The 19,403-nt window shown below is 34.0% G+C and overlaps 1 protein-coding gene across 1 annotated transcript in view; it reads right to left on the bottom strand.

The window, feature by feature from the left end:
* The window catches only part of LOC123238852 (cytochrome P450 7B1), a gene marked incomplete at its 5' end in the record, with an annotated part of 75,921 nt that extends 64,900 nt beyond the window's left edge, over window positions 1-11,021 (bottom strand). The window contains 2 exons of the mRNA XM_044666102.1: window positions 9,969-10,102; window positions 11,005-11,021. Coding sequence (XP_044522037.1) covers window positions 9,969-10,102; window positions 11,005-11,021 — 151 coding nt within the window. The remainder of the gene's footprint in view (window positions 1-9,968; window positions 10,103-11,004) is intronic.
* Window positions 11,022-19,403: the final 8,382 nt, after the last annotated feature.

Raw genomic sequence — 19,403 nt, 5'->3', positions numbered from 1 at the left:
CGTCCATTTGTGCATCAGAGTATTGAATATAATAGCTAGCATTTATATAGCATTTTAAAGTTCAAGTTTCCAATGATCATCACAAATATTTTGTGAGGTAGGTACTATTATCATCCTCATTTTATAAATGAATAAACTAAGGCACAGAGAGGCTCAGGAACTTTGCTTAGTGTTTAGACTTCTAATAAGTGCCCGAGGTAGGATTTGAACTGAGATTTTTCTAATTTCAAGTCCTATACTCTACATACAGTAACACATAGCCATCTCTGTAAAACAGTAATAAGTAGATAGTGAATTGCCCGAAGACTGCTTTTATCTGAACCTCAATGAAAAAGATAAGATCATAATAATTAATAGGGAAGATCAAGGAAGTTCTTCTTTAAAGTTTTTTTCTTGTAACAAATTAAAATATGAAAAATGTCAATGAATGAAAGCACAATGTTGAAATCAGTATTCAAATGACTGTCAAAATTATTTTGACATAAGTAATTGTGATTTTAAAAAAATCTGTGTGGGCTCTAATGATGGATATTATTAAATAGTTTATATGAACTTAATCTAAGAATTGAGTTTATCATCTGAATTTAAAGATAGATGTCTCTCATTAAACAACTGATCACATATTGAATAAAATATCTTCAGTTTTAATTTTTCTACTACAAAAAGCAAAATGTTTTCTTTATTTAATAAGCCAGTCATTAAAAATCTTTGATTGATAAATTATTAACTATTTCATATTTTTCCACATATTTTATAATATTCTAATGTTAAAAGTTCTCCCAAAAAAGCTTTTAAATTTCTTAAAGTTCTTGCTCAGCTGAGTCTTCAATGCATTTTTTATCACCAAGAAAAATGTTGGTTGAGTGAATATTAGAAATCTAGAAATGACTTTTATTTTCTCTTGAAGACTATCACATTTATGTAATCATCCTCTTATTAGAAAGATTTCAGTGAACTGTTGACAATGATGTACAGTACTGCTTCTCTGGTGTGACGTTTAGGGAAAACGATTCTGCTGCACCACCACACAAAACCAATTAGAGAACTATTTTCTACGACAGGTCAGAAATTTACATTGTTTCTCATGGAAAGATGTGCCTTTTAATTTCTTTATTAAGATGACATCCGTGTCCCTTGTGACTTTTTCGTATGACAATCATTTGTTCATCACATAAAAAAGTACAACTGAAGAAATCATTTGACTATTATGGGGCAAGGGCAGAAACTGTGCTCATCATTCCAAATTTTCCAAATGAACTACTTTGCAAATTTTTCATTCGGACAATATACATTAATACAAGTTTTTGATAATGCATATATTCACAAATGGGACTAAGGGAATAGGGAAGTATTTCATATAAAATCATGAAAGTTCTTTCAGCTACATATATTATTCCCATCACATACTAAAAGTCAGCATTAGTCTCACTAAGAACCAACTGAAGATTTTTGTTGGCACTTTTTTTTTCCCTAAAGTAAACAAAAGTAGGCTTCATATTCATGACTTCCTTGTTATTCCAGTAAGAATGTGTCAATACAATGCCACAACATTTGGAGAAGTGAAAAATTCATTTAGTTAGTTGCTCTGTCTACTTGATGACAATCAAAAGCTTTGGTTATTTTTACAACCAGTTGACTAGTTTTGTCATTGTGTGGACAAAAGCTCAGTTATTATGGAAGTCTTTGGCCCACTCATGCATTACAACTATGTGTATTTTAACCCGAGGTAATAAAATGCTTCTGTATTTTGCCTTGCCATTTTGACTTGTTCTGTTAGATTTTCCCACCTAAAGGCAATTTCATTTACATCCACGGTCAGAGGAATCTTGACTCTCTGTGTTATCAGGCACTATTAAGAAACTGTATTTCAACCTGATAGACTTCCAGAAAGGATTTGAGGATTGTTACTTCTACTCTTGATGTATGAGGGCAGAGCTGGAGCATTGTCACTTAGTAGGGCACCAAAAAACCTAAATGGCCTGTATTAAAGGAGAATGGGGAGAGGAGATATAAAAGTAAGCAATGTCTTATTAAGTCATATTCTTTTTCAAACTTGGAAAAAAAAAGTAAAGCTGGGAGTGGTAGTGCACACTTGTAATTCCTACTACTGGGATGCTAAAGCTGGTGTTATCTCTTGAACTCATGCCTGCTGAGCTGCAGTGGGTTAAGGTGATGAGATGTCTGCATTAAATCTGCAAACAATATGGTAAACAATCAATATGGGAGCAGGGGCGTATCATGTTGCCTAAAGGAATGGCAAATCAGCTCCAGATGGAGATGGAGCAGATCTAAAATCCCATGCTCATCTACTGTGTGACCAGCCTTTCTTTAAAAAACTCTAACAGAATTTTATTTTTAACAACTGCCCCTCTCCTTGGAACTATGAAGAGAAGGCAGCTTCTTCCTTGCTTCTGGAAGCCATAACAATTTACAAGGCATATTTCAGGTGCCCTGTGAAACACAAGGATCCCAAATCATTTAACCCTCTATCATATTCTACTTGTGCCATCTCTTCCTATTATTCTCAGCGTGCTGGAGGTTGGGAATAGGGATCATTATCAATCGGGGATGAGTTTTTTAAGAAGGGTCCAATTAAGGACAATTATGCCCTGCATTCTCAAGGCCCCGGATAAGTTTAAGTGTCTCCCAAAATGTGCATACTCTAAGCTATCCCTGGACATGTCATATACCAACCACTCAAACTAGTCATAGATAGCTAGCATCTGGCAAGCATACATGTGGGCAGTGATTTTGTCATATGTTGCCCTCATTCATCAGTACTTACAGCTAAGACATCATAAGGAGACCCGATCTTTAAAAAAATAATAATAAAGGGACAGCTGGGTAGCTCAGTGGAGTGAGAGTCAGGCCTAGAGACAGGAGGTCCTAGGTTCAAACCCGGCCTCAGCCACTTCCCAGCTGTGTGACCCTGGGCAAGTCACTTGACCCCCATTGCCCACCCTTACCACTCTTCCACCTATGAGACAATAGACCAAAGTACAAGGGTTTAAAAAATAATAATAATAAAGACTATTTTTTTCTGTATGTCTGGAGAACTAGCTATTCTAACCAAAATATCAGTTTGAGGTTTCATGAATATTGTTTTCATTATTGGTGCATACAAAACAATTTCAATATGAAAGCTGAGGAATTTCCTTCCTTTGACACAGCTGTCATTGTGAGTAAAAATGTTTTCCTTTCCATTTTATTCTTCTTTTTTAAACCCTTACCTTCTGTCTTAGAATTGATATGAAATATTGGTTCCAAGCAGAAGATCAGTAAGGGGTAAAATACTTGCCCAGGGTCACACAGCTAGGAAGCATCTGAGGTGAAATTTGAACACATGACCTTGTCTCTCTATCCACTGAGCCATCTATCTCATTCAGTTTTATTCTGATGTGCATCACTGAAAGTCTTAAGTTAAAAACTGTTCAAATTACCTTCTTGAAAAATTTCTGAGTATTTCCTTAGTAAGAAAAATGCATGGAGAAGAAATTTCTGGATTCTGATTCCTAATGAACTGTTCCAAGTCAATCAGCCAATAAGCATTTATTTACTGCTTGTTTTGGTAGGAAATGTGCTAAGTGCTAGAAATATAAATGAGCTTCAAAAAAAGAGAATAGCTTTGACCTCAAGGAACATACATTCTAATGGGGAGAAGATAACACATAAAAGCTAAAAAGGGAGAGAGGATGAAGTGGGGAGAAAGGTATAGGAGCATGGTAGAGTAGATCCAGAGAGCAGTCTTAACTGTATGGCTGGTCTGGACCCTCTCCTTAAATGCAGGCTCTGGGAGAGGCCACAGAGATAGAATGTAATTCCAATAAATATATTCCAGGACAGGAATGAGCTTGCAAAATGAAGAGATTTCTGGAGTTTGGTAGATAAAATTCAGAATGCGGCATGCAGAGGAATGAGACATTGGTTAGCCAGGGCACTCTCCTTAAAATGAAGGTTCTGAGAAGGGACATCTAATCAGACAGAGATGCCATAGGTATGGAAGCTACTTCCAAGGAATGAATTCCAGAATGAGTTTCCAGGATGAAGAAATTTCTGGAATATGATAAAGAAAATCTGGAGTGTAGCCTAGAGAGGACTGAGTCATTTTCCTGAGCTTTAGCCAACACAACCAAAAAGCCAAAAGGCAGGAACAAACTTCTATTTCTCTTCATCCCTTTCACAGCATATGTTTCATCCATTATTTTCCTCTTACTTTGGATAAGATTTAAGATAGCAAAAAATATCGATGTGGTGGCATACATCTGTAATTTCAGCTATCTAGAAAGCCAAAGACTGAGAACCCCTTGAGTTCCCATGTTCAGGGCTTTGATTAGCAATTCCCGCTGGGTACCTAAACTAAATTCAGCATTAATATAGTGAACCCTCAGGAGGAGGAGGTTACAAAGTTGCCTGAAGAGGAGAAAATTAAGTCAGGTGAGAAATAGAGTGAGTCAAAGCTCCTGAATAAATCAGTTTGGGCCTATGAGAAGCTCCTACACTTCTAGCCTGGATAAGATGGGGAGATAAATCTTAAAGGAAAACAAAGAAAACAGAAAAAACAAGCCCAGAAAGTGTTGTTTTTCAGTCTTAGCGAAATTGGTCTAGCAATATTTGAGTATGTAGAGATGATACAATTTAACTACCCCAACATCGTTTACCTATTGAAGTGAAAAAGAAAAAAAAATTCTATCACTCTTTAATTTTCAATTCAGAGAGCTCTGTTAACTCCACTATCCTCTAGTTCTAACTCTTCATGAATCTTAGTAATGATTTGGAGAAACAGCAGTGTAAGTTTTTTAAATTTCTCTTTTTTGTCTGTATCACCTTCTTTTGCAAATATGCCTTCCCATCTCTCTGCTACCCTATCCATAAAGTGATCCCTTGACACAAAGGATAAAAAAAAGAGAGGGGGGAAAAGTAGTTTAGCAAAACTGACCAAGATAACAACTAATTCTGATAGTATATACAATATTGCCCACTAAGTCCACTATTTCTGCAAAGAAGGGAGAGATACTTTCTCATCTCTAGTAGGGGACCAAGATTTGTCATTATAATTATATCTGTTACCATTATTATGTTAATTGTATATATTGTTTTCCTAGTTCTGCTTATTTCGTTTTGCAAGGTCTAAACAGCTTCCAAATCATGACCAATATCTTGTGTTTCTCTGAATTCTTCACATTCATTCGTTCTTTTTTAAAATAAAATTTTATTGATATTTTCTATTTCTTCTAGCACAAGAATTATCCCAAGGGACCCTCTCAGAGAGTCATCCCATATAACAAACAGTATTTTTTTAGAGAGGAAAAAATGTCATCAAAACTAATCAATATATTGAAAAAGTCCAAATACACATGAAATGTGTAATACCTGTGGAACCCCCACCCTTATAAAAGGAAAAATTAAGTTCTTTCTTATATTTCTTCATTTGAGTCCTGTTTGATCTTTATATTTTTGCAATATTTGTTTTTATTTGGGGGGATTTGGTTATTCTTTCTATTTGCATCATTGTAGCCACTGTGTATATTATTTTCTTGGTTCTACTTCCTTAACATTGTATCCGTTCATAAGAATTTTTCCACACTTCTTTGTATTCATCTTACATATACTTTCATTTAAACATTTTTATTGATTTTTTTTGTATCTTACATCACTATGATATCTCATTTATCCCTCTTCCTCCCCTTCTGCAAGAGCAATCCCAAGTAACAAAGAGTACTATTTATAGAAGAGGGAAAAGTCAGCACAACTGATTGATACATTGAGAAAGTCTGAAAGCATATGCCATCTGTAACATCTGTGGATCTCCCACTGCCATAAAGGGGCATGATGGGGATGTTTTCTCATATCTCTTCATTTGAGTCCCACTTGATTTTTCATAATTTTTTTCACTAACATTTTTTGGTGTGTCACTTATTTCCACTTAAATTGTTGTAGTTACTTTTTTGTTGTTTTCTTGACTTTGCTTACTTCCCATTGCATCAGTTCAAATTCCATGCTTCTCTGTATTTCATCATATTATTTCTGATAGCATATCATATTATTTTTGATAGCACAGTAGAATTTCATTACATTCATAGGCCATGATTTGTTTAGCCATTCACCATTAATTGGTATCTACTTTGTACCTAATTCCTAGCTATCACAAAAAAGTTGGCATATTTGGATCAGATGGAGACTTTCTTATGGGATGGATTTATTGGTGTGTAATGTTGGACTTATACGCTAATAAATCCATCCCAGAGAAGAATATTTTAGTCATTTTATTTATATAATTCCAAATAGCCTTCAAAACTTGATTACTGCCATTTCCCCCCTTTTTTCCTATTTGTAAGGTGTGAGGCAAAACCTCAGTTATTTTGATTTTCATTTATCTTATTATTAGTGATTTGGAACATTTTTATATGGTTATGAATACTTTGCAGTTCTTTTGAGAATTGGAATGTATTGTGTAATACGGTGTAATATGTTGATCTAAGCCCAATTTTTCCCAAACTGTTTTCCAATTTTCCCAACAGTTTTTTTTTTAATTAAAGAAAGAGTTTTTGCCTGGAAATTTTACATTTTCCACTTTACCAAAACTATGTTATTGTTGTTTCTAAGACTCGCTTGTCTAAAATGTTCCATTGCTTTATCTATTCTATAACCAAAACTAGATGATTTTGATGGTTGCTGCTATCTAATTGACAGCTAGAAGAGCTATTCCCTTTTGCCCTACTTTTTTCATTATCTTCTTTGTTATTTTAGATCTTTTGTTTTTCCAAAAGCATTTTGTTATTCAAGTTCTATAAATATACCCATGGTAATTTGATTAGCATAGCATTAAAATTATGAATTTATTTTGGAAATATTGTAATTTTTTTATTATATTGTTATAGCTTAGCCATGAGCATTGAAAATTCCTCTAGTTATTTGTATTATTCTTTATTTTCTTAAAGGCACTTTATATTTGAATCGATATAGGTACAAGACGCCATACAAATCTTTTGTATGCTTTGGAAGGTTGATACTCAATTTAATTTTGTAGTCATTGGAAATAGGATTTCCCTTTATATGAATGTTGTACTGTATGTGTTCTATAAACACACTGCTCCTTGTATTTTATTATTATAATACAGAAATGCTGTTGATTTTTGAAAATTTATTTTGTAGCCTTTAAATTTGCAGACGCTTATCTCATTGAGATAAGCATCTAATTAATTGATTCCCTAGAATATTCTAAGTGAATTATCATATTGTCAGCAAGCAGGAATAGTTTTAAATTCTCTTCACCTATCTTTCTTATTTAATTATTTTCTCTTGACTTATTACAGCTACTAGCATTTTTGTAACAATATTAAACAATAGTGGACATCCTTGCTTCACTCCTGTATTTACTGGAAAAACTTCTAATGTGTTTCCTATGAATATGAAGCTTGCTTGTGATTTTAGATAGATGTTTTTATATTTATAGATGTTTACCTTTTTAAAAAAAGCCTCTATGTCTAAACTTTGTAGGGTTTATAGCATAAAAGAGTATTTTTTTGTTCATGGTTTTATTGAGATGATCATGTGATTTTTTTATGTTTTAGTTTTTAAGAAGAGACTTTATGCTTATTTTTTCCTAATGTTGACCATGTTTGAATCCTTTGTATAAATTCCATAAGATTATAATAACTGATTTTTTTGGATAAATCACTATAGTGTTTTTTATTTTAATTTTTTTAAGTTTTTGAGTTATTTAAAGATTTTAAGTTGATGTTCATTATTGATATTGGCCTATAGTTTTCTTTTTGTATTTTATATTTCCCTAGTTTTGGTATCAATACTGGATTTCTTTCATAGATATATTCTGGTAAGATTGTTACTTTTTAATAATTGAGAATAATTTGTTAAGTATAGGTACTAACTATTCTTTAAAAGTTTGACTGGGAACAGTTAGGTGGCACAGTGGCTAGAGTGCCAGGCTTGGAGTCAGGAGGAACTACCTTAAAATCTGGCCTCTGATACTTTCTAGCTGTGTGATCCTGGGCAATTCACTCAAGCTCATTTACCTAAGCCTTGCCCTTGTGTCTTAGAGCTGTTATTAGGACAGAGGGTAAAGGTTTTCTAAAAGGAGGAAAAGTTTGATAGAATTCTTCTGTAAATTCATCAGTACCTAGAGATTTTTTGGGGGGTAGTTCCTTTACAGCTAGAACAATTACCTTTTCTGAATTGAGTTCTTTAATTGAGTTAATATATCTATTGAGTTTTCTGATAGTTTGAATATTTTATATTTTGGAAGGTATTCATCTATTTCTTTTGCAGTCTTAGGTTATCTCCACACATTCTATCTTTGAAATCTATATGTTTTGCTTACATACTGAGCATATTTTCTTTTATTGTGATTATTTTTTATTTACCTTCTTTTAGATTATTCTTTCCTTTTGTGTATTTGCATTACCAACCTATTGTTCACTTTTATTTCTTTAATATATTTTTCATTGCATATTCCAATTTTTCTATTTCGTTAATTATTTAGTCTATCCAGACCATCAATTCTGTTTTTGTAATTCTCATTTCTCTTTTGAACCACTCAGGAACAATGTGTTGTAGCTCTACCATCTTCTCAAATTCCATAGGTTTCTCTGTCTCATCAAGCACTGTATCCTTTTCCTTCATTTTAAAGTATTTATTCACATATGCCTGAACTCACAATAACTGGAGATCATATTTCCTTTTCTTGTTACTATTCTTCCCACTGATTTATGTTTATATTCAAGGTCTCTGGTTTTCTTTTTCCTGAAATTTTGATCTATTTTCCCTCATTAATTTTCCTTGTCACTCACTTTCTGACTCCCTCCCCCCTAATTATTGTTTCTTTATGGGTTGGATCTCAAAGCATCTCAGCCCCCTTCTGTGTAGGGCAATTCATGGTTACCAGCCTATGTCTCTATCCCAACTGATTTTGGGGTGACCAGAATTAGATCCAACCAGATTCCATACTCTTTTGCTTAATGGGGTTCTATATGACACCCCCTCCTTCCACACTCCCACATAGTGGTCTATGCTATTCCCTCTCTGCTCCTTAGTCCTTTGGCCTGGCCCCAGAAGTTTCCATTTTGCAGCACTAGTGCGATAGAATTGTGCCCCTCAGCAGACCCAGGTTAAATTTCCACAGCTTGGAGCTGAGGTCTCCACAACACTAGATAGATGGAAGGGTAATGGAAGCATTGAGATGAGTTTTGTTGCAAGTCAGTTTTGTGTCTTTTTGTCTTCTAGTAAAGCCTTGTTAAAGCTAGTATGGGAGGTAGAGGAAAGGTTCTAAACAAGTTCAGAGTCAGTGAACATCAGTTCCTGGGTTTGTGGTTTTATTTTTCAATCTTCTTTTGCATTCTTAGTGTCCTAGACCAGTGATGGGCAAACTAAGGCCCATGGGCCAGATGTGGCCCCCTGAAATATTCTGACTAGCTGTATGACATTATTCCTAATCTGACAAATACAATGAGTAGGATACAATACAATGAAACTTCAAAAGAGTTGCCTTAGAAACAGACTGACAGATGAGCATTTCCTTTCCTTTGGCTCCCTCTTTAAAAAGCTTGCCCATCACTGTCCTAGGCCATGGAGACAACTGAATTTTATTTATTTTGGTTGCATAATTTCTGTTTTGAAGAAGTTTGAGTGGCCAGATGAGTACCAGAGATAATGTTTAGTACTCTTATGGCTTATGTGACCTGGAAGTCTCATTATTCCTTATGGTATAGTACTTGCATTATAGTCATGTACAATAATTTTTAAAGCAATTCCCCAATCGATAAAATGGTTTGTTTTAACGGGAGCTCTATATATGAAAGCATGGTACCAAATAAAATTTTATTTTGCTTATAGAATAGTAAAAAGAACATCTTTGAAAAAATTGAGAAACTGATAAATAAGATGAGTACAGATATAATATTAAACAAGATGATAAAATGAGTATAGAAAACATTAATGAAATGAATTCTTACCACTAATGTATAAGGTAAATAAGTCTCCGTATTTTTTCTGATATTCTTTGATCTTTTTTAAGGGGTCCATTTTCATTTTAAAGGCTACTCCAAAAAAAGGAATCCAGCCATTTATCAAAGGAGGCTCCCCAGGTCTCCTATGTAAACAATAAGAACAAAAGACATCAAGTTAGTCACATGTCAGTCTATGAAGCAAAGATGTCTAGAAGCTCATAGATGAGCTGGACAATTTCAGAGGCTTCTTCCAATTATATTATTCAATGACATCCATTGCTCTATCCATACTATCATAGTAGGTCCTGAAAAGAACATTATAGATGAAGTTAATTGATTTGGACTTGATTTGCCTTTCAGAGACAGTATCTGAATAGCCATAGACAATTCATTCAATTTCTCTGAACCTTCATTTCATTATCTGTGAGTAGTTGGATTAGATCAGTGATTCCCAAAGTGGGCTCTACCATCTCCTGGTGGGTGCTGCAGCGATCCAGGGGAGCGGTGATGGCCACAGGTGCATTTATCTTTCCTATTAATTGCTATTAAAATTTTTAAAAATAATTTCCAGGGGGTAAGTAATATTTTTTCTGGAAAGGGGACGGTAGGCCAAAAAACTTTGGGAACCACTGGACTAGATGATCTCAGATAGTCCTTTCAGGTCTAAATGTATGCTTTCATGATCATACACTTAAACATTTGAAGCAAATACTCTGAATTTACAAAACTCTAACAGATATTGTCTTAAGAATATATGCTAGATGGCATGATGAATAGAATACTGGTTCTGGAGTCAGAAAGACATGAGTTCAAATTTGCCTTCATATATTTAAAGTTAACGTAATGTTGCAAATGATTTAACTAGGCTAGTTGTTTAATTTCTATATGCCTCAGTTTCCTCAACTATAAAATGTGGACGATAATAGTACGTGCTTTATGAGGTTGTTTTGAGGATCAAATGAGATAAATTTTGAAAGGCATTTAGCACAGTGCTTGACATATAGCATCTCCATAATAAATGTTTATTTCCTTCCTTTGTTACTTTCTCTTCTTCCTTCCTTTGATCCTTCTTTTCCTTCATTCCTATCTTTCCTTACCTTCCTTTTCTCCTACTTTTCTTCCTTCTCTTTTTCCTTTCCTCTCCCTTTCTCTTTCCATCCTTCTTTCTATTCTTCTTTTCCTTTCTTCTCTCCCTCCCCATCTTTCTATATAATACCCAAACATATACCCAATTCAGCCAAAAACTCAACCAAACATTATTAGATATTGTATAAGTCAAATATCTAGAAAACTGGCTTGCGTTTTAGTCAATTTATAGTTTTGCTACTGAAGACATTCATAAAGACATGTTTAATAACAGTGGTTCTGCTATCATCAAACCTCACCTAGGACTAATTCCAAATTTTTATTGATGCAATATAGGTCCTGACAACTTCTTAAGCTTATGACTGAAGTGATATTGAAGATCTAAACAAATAAAAATTAGGCTGGTTGTCTTAGTTTAGCAACAAAAATGTTTGTTTTTCCATCATATAGACTAGTGGTTCCCAAACTTTTTTGGCCTACTGCCCCCTTCCAGAAAAAATATTACTTAGCCCCCTGGAAATTAATTTTTTAAAATTTTAATAGCAATTAATAGGAAAGATAAATGTACCTGTGGCCATCACTGCCTTCCTGGATTGCTGCAGCACCCACCAGGGGGTGGTAGCATCCACTTTGGGAATCACTGATTTTAGACCAAGACCCTCTGATTGACTGACTTGATTTTTTTTCTTTTCTCAACCAGTTGTTATGATATTATGAATTCAGCCTGATTAACCTACTTACACATATGGAATCCAGAGCCCAGATTTAACTATATACATAATGTGTATCATTTGTTTTATAATAAAAAGCAAATATCGCTTTCACTCATATTTTAAAGCTAGACTTTGGGAATAATAAAAACAATGAGACTTAAAGTCTATTATTATTTAATAACCAATTTAGTTAAGCATTATCCAGATTATTATCCTTCCGAATGTAAACAAAAGTTAATTATGATAAAAAACAATTGAAGGATAGTTTAAGATTTGAAGCTAACATCACTATAGATGTCATTTACTCTAACAACTTCATTTTGCATATGAGCAGAGGTGAAATGACTTGCCTACTGTCATGTACCCAATCAGAGATTTGAATCCATACTCTCTTATTTGAAAAAACCAATATTCACTCTCTTCTTTCCTCTTCTCTATGCCTTCTCTGAATCACAATGGAGGATGGCAACAGAAAATTTTGACAAAGCTTTTGCTTTATTTACATATACAACTTTTCAATGCATTGTTTAATCAAAGAATACTAAATATAGAAGGGACCTTAGAAGAAATTTGCCATGTTCTCCATAATGCAAACGAGAAGATTGAGTATATAGGATTAGTAAGTGGCTTGCCCGACATCACTCAGGTGGTGACAGATGCAAAACTGAAACCGCCTCTGGTTCTATCTCAGTAATTTATTCCACCACATCATACTTCCTTGATTTTCACTTCAGTCAGTCTCCTTATCAATATTATCAAAAAGTCTGTCTAATTAATCGACTGAGCAGCTCAGTGGGAATGGGCAAAACTATTCTCTAGAGATAACAGCCACAGATACACAAATATCTTACAGTGCTTCCATTCTCAGATGCCTAATGTTTTGGCTATCAACAGATAATATACCTTGTTAGCAAAAATGTAATTGACTAAATCAGAGGAGAAGAAAAAACTCTAGTCCTAGATTTAGAAGATGTGAAAGCAGAGCTACTTATGCCACTAAAAATAAGAAGAATTCAATTTCAAAAATACCTGCTATTTTCACTAATACATGTCTCCACAGATGCTTTACAAAAAAAATTTTTTTTCTCTAACTGTGAAAACATGTTCAGTGTAAAAGAAAAATATTAATAGGGCTATATCTTAAATTTAACTATAAAGTCTATAAATCTACATTTTCACATATAAAAATTACATAAAATATCCATGGAGAATGAAAATGTTTCTTTCTCTTCAACCTCCTGTCCTACTATTCAAAGCCTCAAGTTACAATTTCTTCCTAGTACTGTCTTTTGGCTGACTAAATCCGATTTAAATACAGAAACACAAAGCAAGTCTGGTTTGGAATGGATTAAAACAAATATTCATGAAGAACTCTGATGCTCTAGCCCATCTGTGAAGGTGACTTATACTACATGCAGAACAACCCATTTTGATTAATCACAAGATATTTACTAGCTCAGATCTAATCAAAGATCAAGGGATCACAAGCTTTACTACTATCATACACAGCATGGAAATTTATGTAGCTAGATTAACCCCATCGGAGACTGGTGCACTCTATGCCCCATAGTAAAATGCATAATAAAATTCAACTTAAAAAAGGTAACTATCAGGTATTTATCCATCCTTCTCTTCAAAAAAAAAAAAAAAAGAATCACACAATGTGTTAACATGATTAAAATGCAGGAACAAAGTATCACTTTACTGTCTTTTTCAAAAAATTAATATATTTCTGCTTTAATTGGAAACATCATTTTATGATTTAAATTGTACCTTCACTATTCCGAATTTTTTTATGGATGCTAACAATGTCATACTAAAAATGACAGCTTAGATTTATCCTGTACTAAGAAAGGTTTAAGTATTTTAACCAAAGCAGTCAAGATTGCTAGTAAATGGCAAAACTAGGACTCGAATCAAAATCCCTGAACTTCAAGTTTTTCCAATTATCCTGTGGTCTTCCAAAAAGGAAAAGAAAAACAAGAAAGAAGTAGTTAGAAATATGATATAAACATAACAAATTTAATTATAGAGCCTTTCCTTTCACCTTCCCACCTTTTTAATTCTTTTTCAAAGAAGACTATTCTTATTTGCAACCTTACTTGTTCTGATAATCTGACATAAGATAGAGAACTTTTAAAAAGCAAAATCTACATGTTAAAATAAAGGTAACCAAGAAGAGATTTCATTACATATTATAGAAAAGAATCCCTAATTCAGAGACTACATTTGTTCATGTCAAACCTTCAATTTTATCCTTTCAAAGTGTGAAAGTGATCTGGGTGTTTTACCAAATTTCTCTTCAAAATATCAGATCTCTACATTGGTTTGCCTTCACTTCCTGAGTTGAACATGCCATTGTGACAAATATTTAAATAGGCTTTTTTGTCATATTCTAATTTAATGCATCTTATCTCACCCTCCATGCTCTGTCATTCGGTCAAAAGCTGTATTCCTCACAGGGTTTCCGCAGGGGGAAGAAAGAATGCAGCTCAGAGATCCAGAGGAAAATTAACTTAATGCTTCAAGTCCAGAGGATCACATCAGAGAGCCATTTTACTATCACAAAGACGGGAGGGTCATCGTTTGTTTCAGACATGTTTAGTTAAGACGCAATAAGCTTAACACTGTTAAACACCATGTCACAGCCATGCATGTTGTAGGAAAACTATAATAGTAGCTCATCTTACATCTCATAGAAGACTGATAACAGAAATGTGGCTTCATTTATATTTTTACTTCTTTTAAGAGGACACAGGTAACCTTAATAACTCAGAGGTCCACTCAACACACAGTATACAGTGAAGATGGATATATGCATATAAAAATATACGGATACATGCATGTGTGAGAGTATGAGTATATACATAACACCCATATTAAGTATATACACACAATATACACATATACACATACCATTATGTGTGCATGTATATATACATAGAAACACACATATATACATGTATTATACATGTATATGTGTATTTATGTGTCCCCAAAGGAAATATTTCAGTGTACAAACCTTAGGTGGTTAAATGTACCTGATTCAGACTCCTAAACTTTTTTCTCACTATCAAAAAAATGATAGTCACTTATCCTGGTGTTTGCTAGAACTAGCAATTATACATGACTTTTTATAGCTTCTTATAAAAACCATGAGTGGTTGAAGCCCAGGTTTTATTCTATCACCATTGTGTCACTGTTGACAATTTATTTGCCTCCAAGTTTCTGATGCACATGCTATAGCTTTTGAAAGTTATCATCAAAAGTACAAATTTATGTAGGAGTAAATATCTGAGAAGAAGCAAAATATATGGAATTATCTGAAAAACATAGAAATAATTCTTATCTTTCCCTTAAGTTTAGAAAATCAAACATTGAATGATACAGATTAAGAAACTAGTATTTTTGAAATACAGCTGAGAAAATGTAGTCAAAAAGATTTGGGTTCAGATTTTAGAACCTGGTGTACGCAGTGATTTTATCTCAATACAAACATTTGGAATATACACAATAACATTACTTTAATCAGCCTTGTGGATCAATAAAATATATTTATTGCCTCACAGTACTTTTAGAAATGATCTTTTTCTCCATCTAAGATGCACACTTGCTTAAAAGTAATAAAAATAATATTCTTTACTAGTAGTCCATCACAAATTTGTCCTACTCACAAATTAGACTTTAAAATAAGTCACATTTTAGGTTAGTATATGCTTAGAGAAGTTGTTTCAACTGCTTATAGAATAAAGTTGTTTCAATTTTTCATAGAATAAAAGCAAAAAACTGTTCAAGTTGGCATTTGAAGCCCTCTAAAATCTGATGCTGAACTACTTCTCTTGCATGATTTTACATTCTCAACCACCATAAACTTTCTACTTCTTCTGAAGGACTTGGCCTTTGAGCATCCCAAGAACCTTCTTTTCTCTGCAGTTCTGTATATAACACTCATACATAAAATCCTCGCCTTTTTCTCTCCACTTATCTAAATCCTATCAATCCTTACATCTCAAGTCCAATCTCACCTTCTCCATGAAACTTCAATACAACTCCAATTCATGGAAATTGCTGCTTCCTCTGAAGTACATTGTGGTAGAAAGAACACTAAATTCGGGGTAAGGGGACCTGAGTTGAATCTCAGTTACTGCAATAATCCAGCTGTGATTTGATAAGGGTTTGTGTCAGTGTAGTAGCAGTGTAAGAGTAAGGAAGGAGGCATGTTATGAAGGTGTTATGGAGATAGAAACATCAGGATTTAGCAATTAATTGGATATGGGGAGTGAGAGTGAGGAATTGTGTGACATTTAGGTTGCAAGCCAAGGTGACTAGGAGAATAGTGGTGCCATTGACAGTAACAGGGAAGTTACAAAGAAAAGAAGGTTTTTAGGGAAATATAAGTTCAGTTTTGGATATGTTGAATTTAAGATGTGTCTTGGGCATCCAATCTGAGATGACAGACAGTTGGAGGTAAAAAAAATCACAAAAGCAGTTAGGGCTGGATAAATAGATCTGAGAATTATCTTCATAAAGATGATAATTAAATCCATGGAATATTATGAAATCACTAAGTAAAACTTTATAGATATAGAAAAGAAGGCTCAATATAGAGCCCTCTGGGACTCCTAGGTAAGTGGGAACTCTTTGGATGAAGATCCAGCCAAGAAGACAGAGAAGAACCAGTCAGACAGATAGAAGAAGAAACAGGAGAGAACTCTCACAAAAACCTCAAGAGAAGAAAGTGCTGAGGAGAAGAAGGTGACTGATGATATTAAGGGCTTCAGGGAGGTCAAGAAGAAAAAAGATTGAGAAAAGTCTATTGGATTTGTCAAGTAGAAGAAGATCATCAATATGTTTGGAGAAAGCAGCTTCAGTTGAGTAAGGTCAGAAGAATAAGGTCAAAAAGTTAGGGAAAAAGTAAGAGTAAAGATTTGGAGACACCAATTGCATATGGCCTTGTAAAGGATTTTAGTCACAAAAGAGATGAGAAATATAAGATGACAGTATGGATAAGACAATGCAGTGAGGATTTTTTGAAGATGGGAAAGTCATGGATGTGAACTGATGAAATGTGAAAGAACATGGATAATAGAGGGAGCATTCACTTGGAGAAGATGGAGTGGGATGGATGTGATTTCTTATGCAAACAAAATGGCTTGTCTTAGGAAAGAGAAGGCTACCTCAAATGAGATAAGGCTAAAAGTTGTGGAATACATTTGAATGAGGTAAGATGAGGAGGAGGAGATATGAGGGAGCTCTTGATAAAAACTTCAATTTTTTTCAATGAAAAATTAGAAGATTGAGAGGATAGGATAGAAGGAACTATGGGAAGTTCAAAGAGGGAAGAAAAGGATTAGAAAAATCACTGTGGTCAGTATGATATTTAGGTGACAGGAAAGTAAAAATTATTACCTTTTCCCAGTCAAATTTAAATCATTTAAGCTTTTTTCTGGGCCTTAGTTTCCTTATCTATAAAAAGAGAGTACATAAGAGCATAAATTTCAAATAAGAAAAAATCTTAAGAGGTCATTGAGTTTATACATTTCATTTTACTGATGGGGGAAACAAATTCAGAGTTTACTTGCACCAGGTAATGAATTTGACCAGGTGATCTCTAAGGTCCCCTTCACTTCATATATATATATATATATATATATATATATATATATATATATTCACATACACACTTAGTAACCACCACCACAAAAACTTAATTAAACAAATGCTTAAAAATTATGTGCAAACCCCCCAACTCTATATTGTATATAATTTTTTTAAAACATGTAAATTATATATGTGTGCTAATATTCTTCTGCTTTTGAGTTCCCTTTGGATTTGTTTTACTTGAATACTTTTTTTCCTCTTGATTTTGTGGCTGTGTTTTTTTAAACCCTTACTTTCCATCTTAGACTCAATACTGTGTAGTTCCAAGGCAGAAGAGTGGTAAGGGCTAGGTAATGGAGGTTAAGTGACTTGCCCAGAGTCACATAGCTAGGAAGTGTCTGAGGCTAGATTGGAACCTTGGATTTTCCCTCTCTAGGCCTGGCTCTCAACCCACTGAGCTACCTAGCTGTATGATTATCATTTTTTAACTGTAATCATGATATGTATTATTCTTATTCTCTTTTCTTTTCATCCTTTCACATTATTTTCCTTATTTTCTTGATATTTCCACTATTTGTCATTTCAATAACATAATACAATCCATTACATTCAAATATCACCATCTAGTCAATCATCTCTCCCATTCACTGCATTTGTGCTATTTTCAGTTATTTTGTCATAATAAAGCTTCCATGACTATTTTCATACATACAGAGCTTTTGACTCTCTCAATAATGCCCCTAGGGTCTAACCTTAGTAATGAAACCATTAGGTCAATGAGCATGAGCAGCTTTACAACTCTTAATGTATATTTCCATCTTTTTTTTTTTTAATCACAGCTGCTCTAGCAATGTAATATTAGACTTGTTTCTCCATGCTCCTGTCAACATTTAATCACATTAGTGCTAGATTGGTCCTTAGGCAACAGATACAATTTATTGCCAGGGCTGTAGTCTTTATAAAACAAGTCTTTCCGTCTTAGTCATACCCAGTAGAACTTTTGTTCCAGTCCATCAGAGATGCAGGATTACCTCCATAGTATGAGAAATAAAGTAAGACTTTTACTGCTCTCTAAGTCACTGTTGTCCCACCAGAAACTATGCTCAGGTTATATGCATGTTCAGATTTAGATCTGCTACTAACCTCATGCAGAAGTTGGGGACCCTTCACCTCTAAATGTTATGATTTTATGAACCATTGCCTTGTGCTCTTCATTTTCATATGATACATAATTGCTAAGCTTCTAATTAGATTGTAAGTTCCTCGAAGTCAGAAGCCATATCATATCACTAGCTACGGTGCTTTGTTCATAACAAGAATTCTATAAATATAGGTGCTCCCATTCATGCCTTTTCAACATGTGTGGTTCTTGTCTTAGTGTCTTCCATAAATCCTCAGGAGGAGATCTCCCCAGTGCATTAAGAGATCTTCCTTTAAACCAAACCTTTCTACATTCTATGGGAAGCAGGGAAACCTTCTTCAGCCATCAAATTCTTATCCTTCTCTCATATCAGATTACTGGCCCATCTGCTTTTCTGGAATATATATTTCCTGAACAAAACCTGTTATATAAAACAGAAGTGTAGGCTATTCTAGACAAGCATTATAGCATGAGTAAAAGCTAAGAGATGTCCCTGAGCAGGTAATATGTGGGGATGGCTCAGTGTTTCATTTTGCCAAAGTAGAAGTTCTGAGTTTAAGTCAAGCTATCATCAGATGCTAAAGGTTAATTGGCATGAAATACTGAAAGCCATACCAAGGCATTTAGGTTCTATAAACTGCAGGTTTCCATAGAATTAACTGTGATGTCCTCTACCACCATGAAGATCTCTAGAGGATAGGTCCCTATATTGAACCTCTTGCTATAAGGTAATTCACTAAGGGAGGAAATTTTGGTACTGAAAGAAACACTTATCAGAGAAGGAGCATGGTGGCAATACCACTTTGAGAGAATAGAGATATATGTCAACACTAGGCAGACAGAATCTGAATTTTTTCTGGCTGTTCTAGGAATATTTCTAACATTTGGTAATCAATTATT

This window comes from Gracilinanus agilis, chromosome 1 (assembly GCF_016433145.1).
Source record: "Gracilinanus agilis isolate LMUSP501 chromosome 1, AgileGrace, whole genome shotgun sequence".
NCBI lineage: Eukaryota > Metazoa > Chordata > Mammalia > Didelphimorphia > Didelphidae > Gracilinanus > Gracilinanus agilis.
Note: the sequence above shows the minus strand (reverse complement) of the source record. Positions and strands in the feature narration are given on the sequence as shown.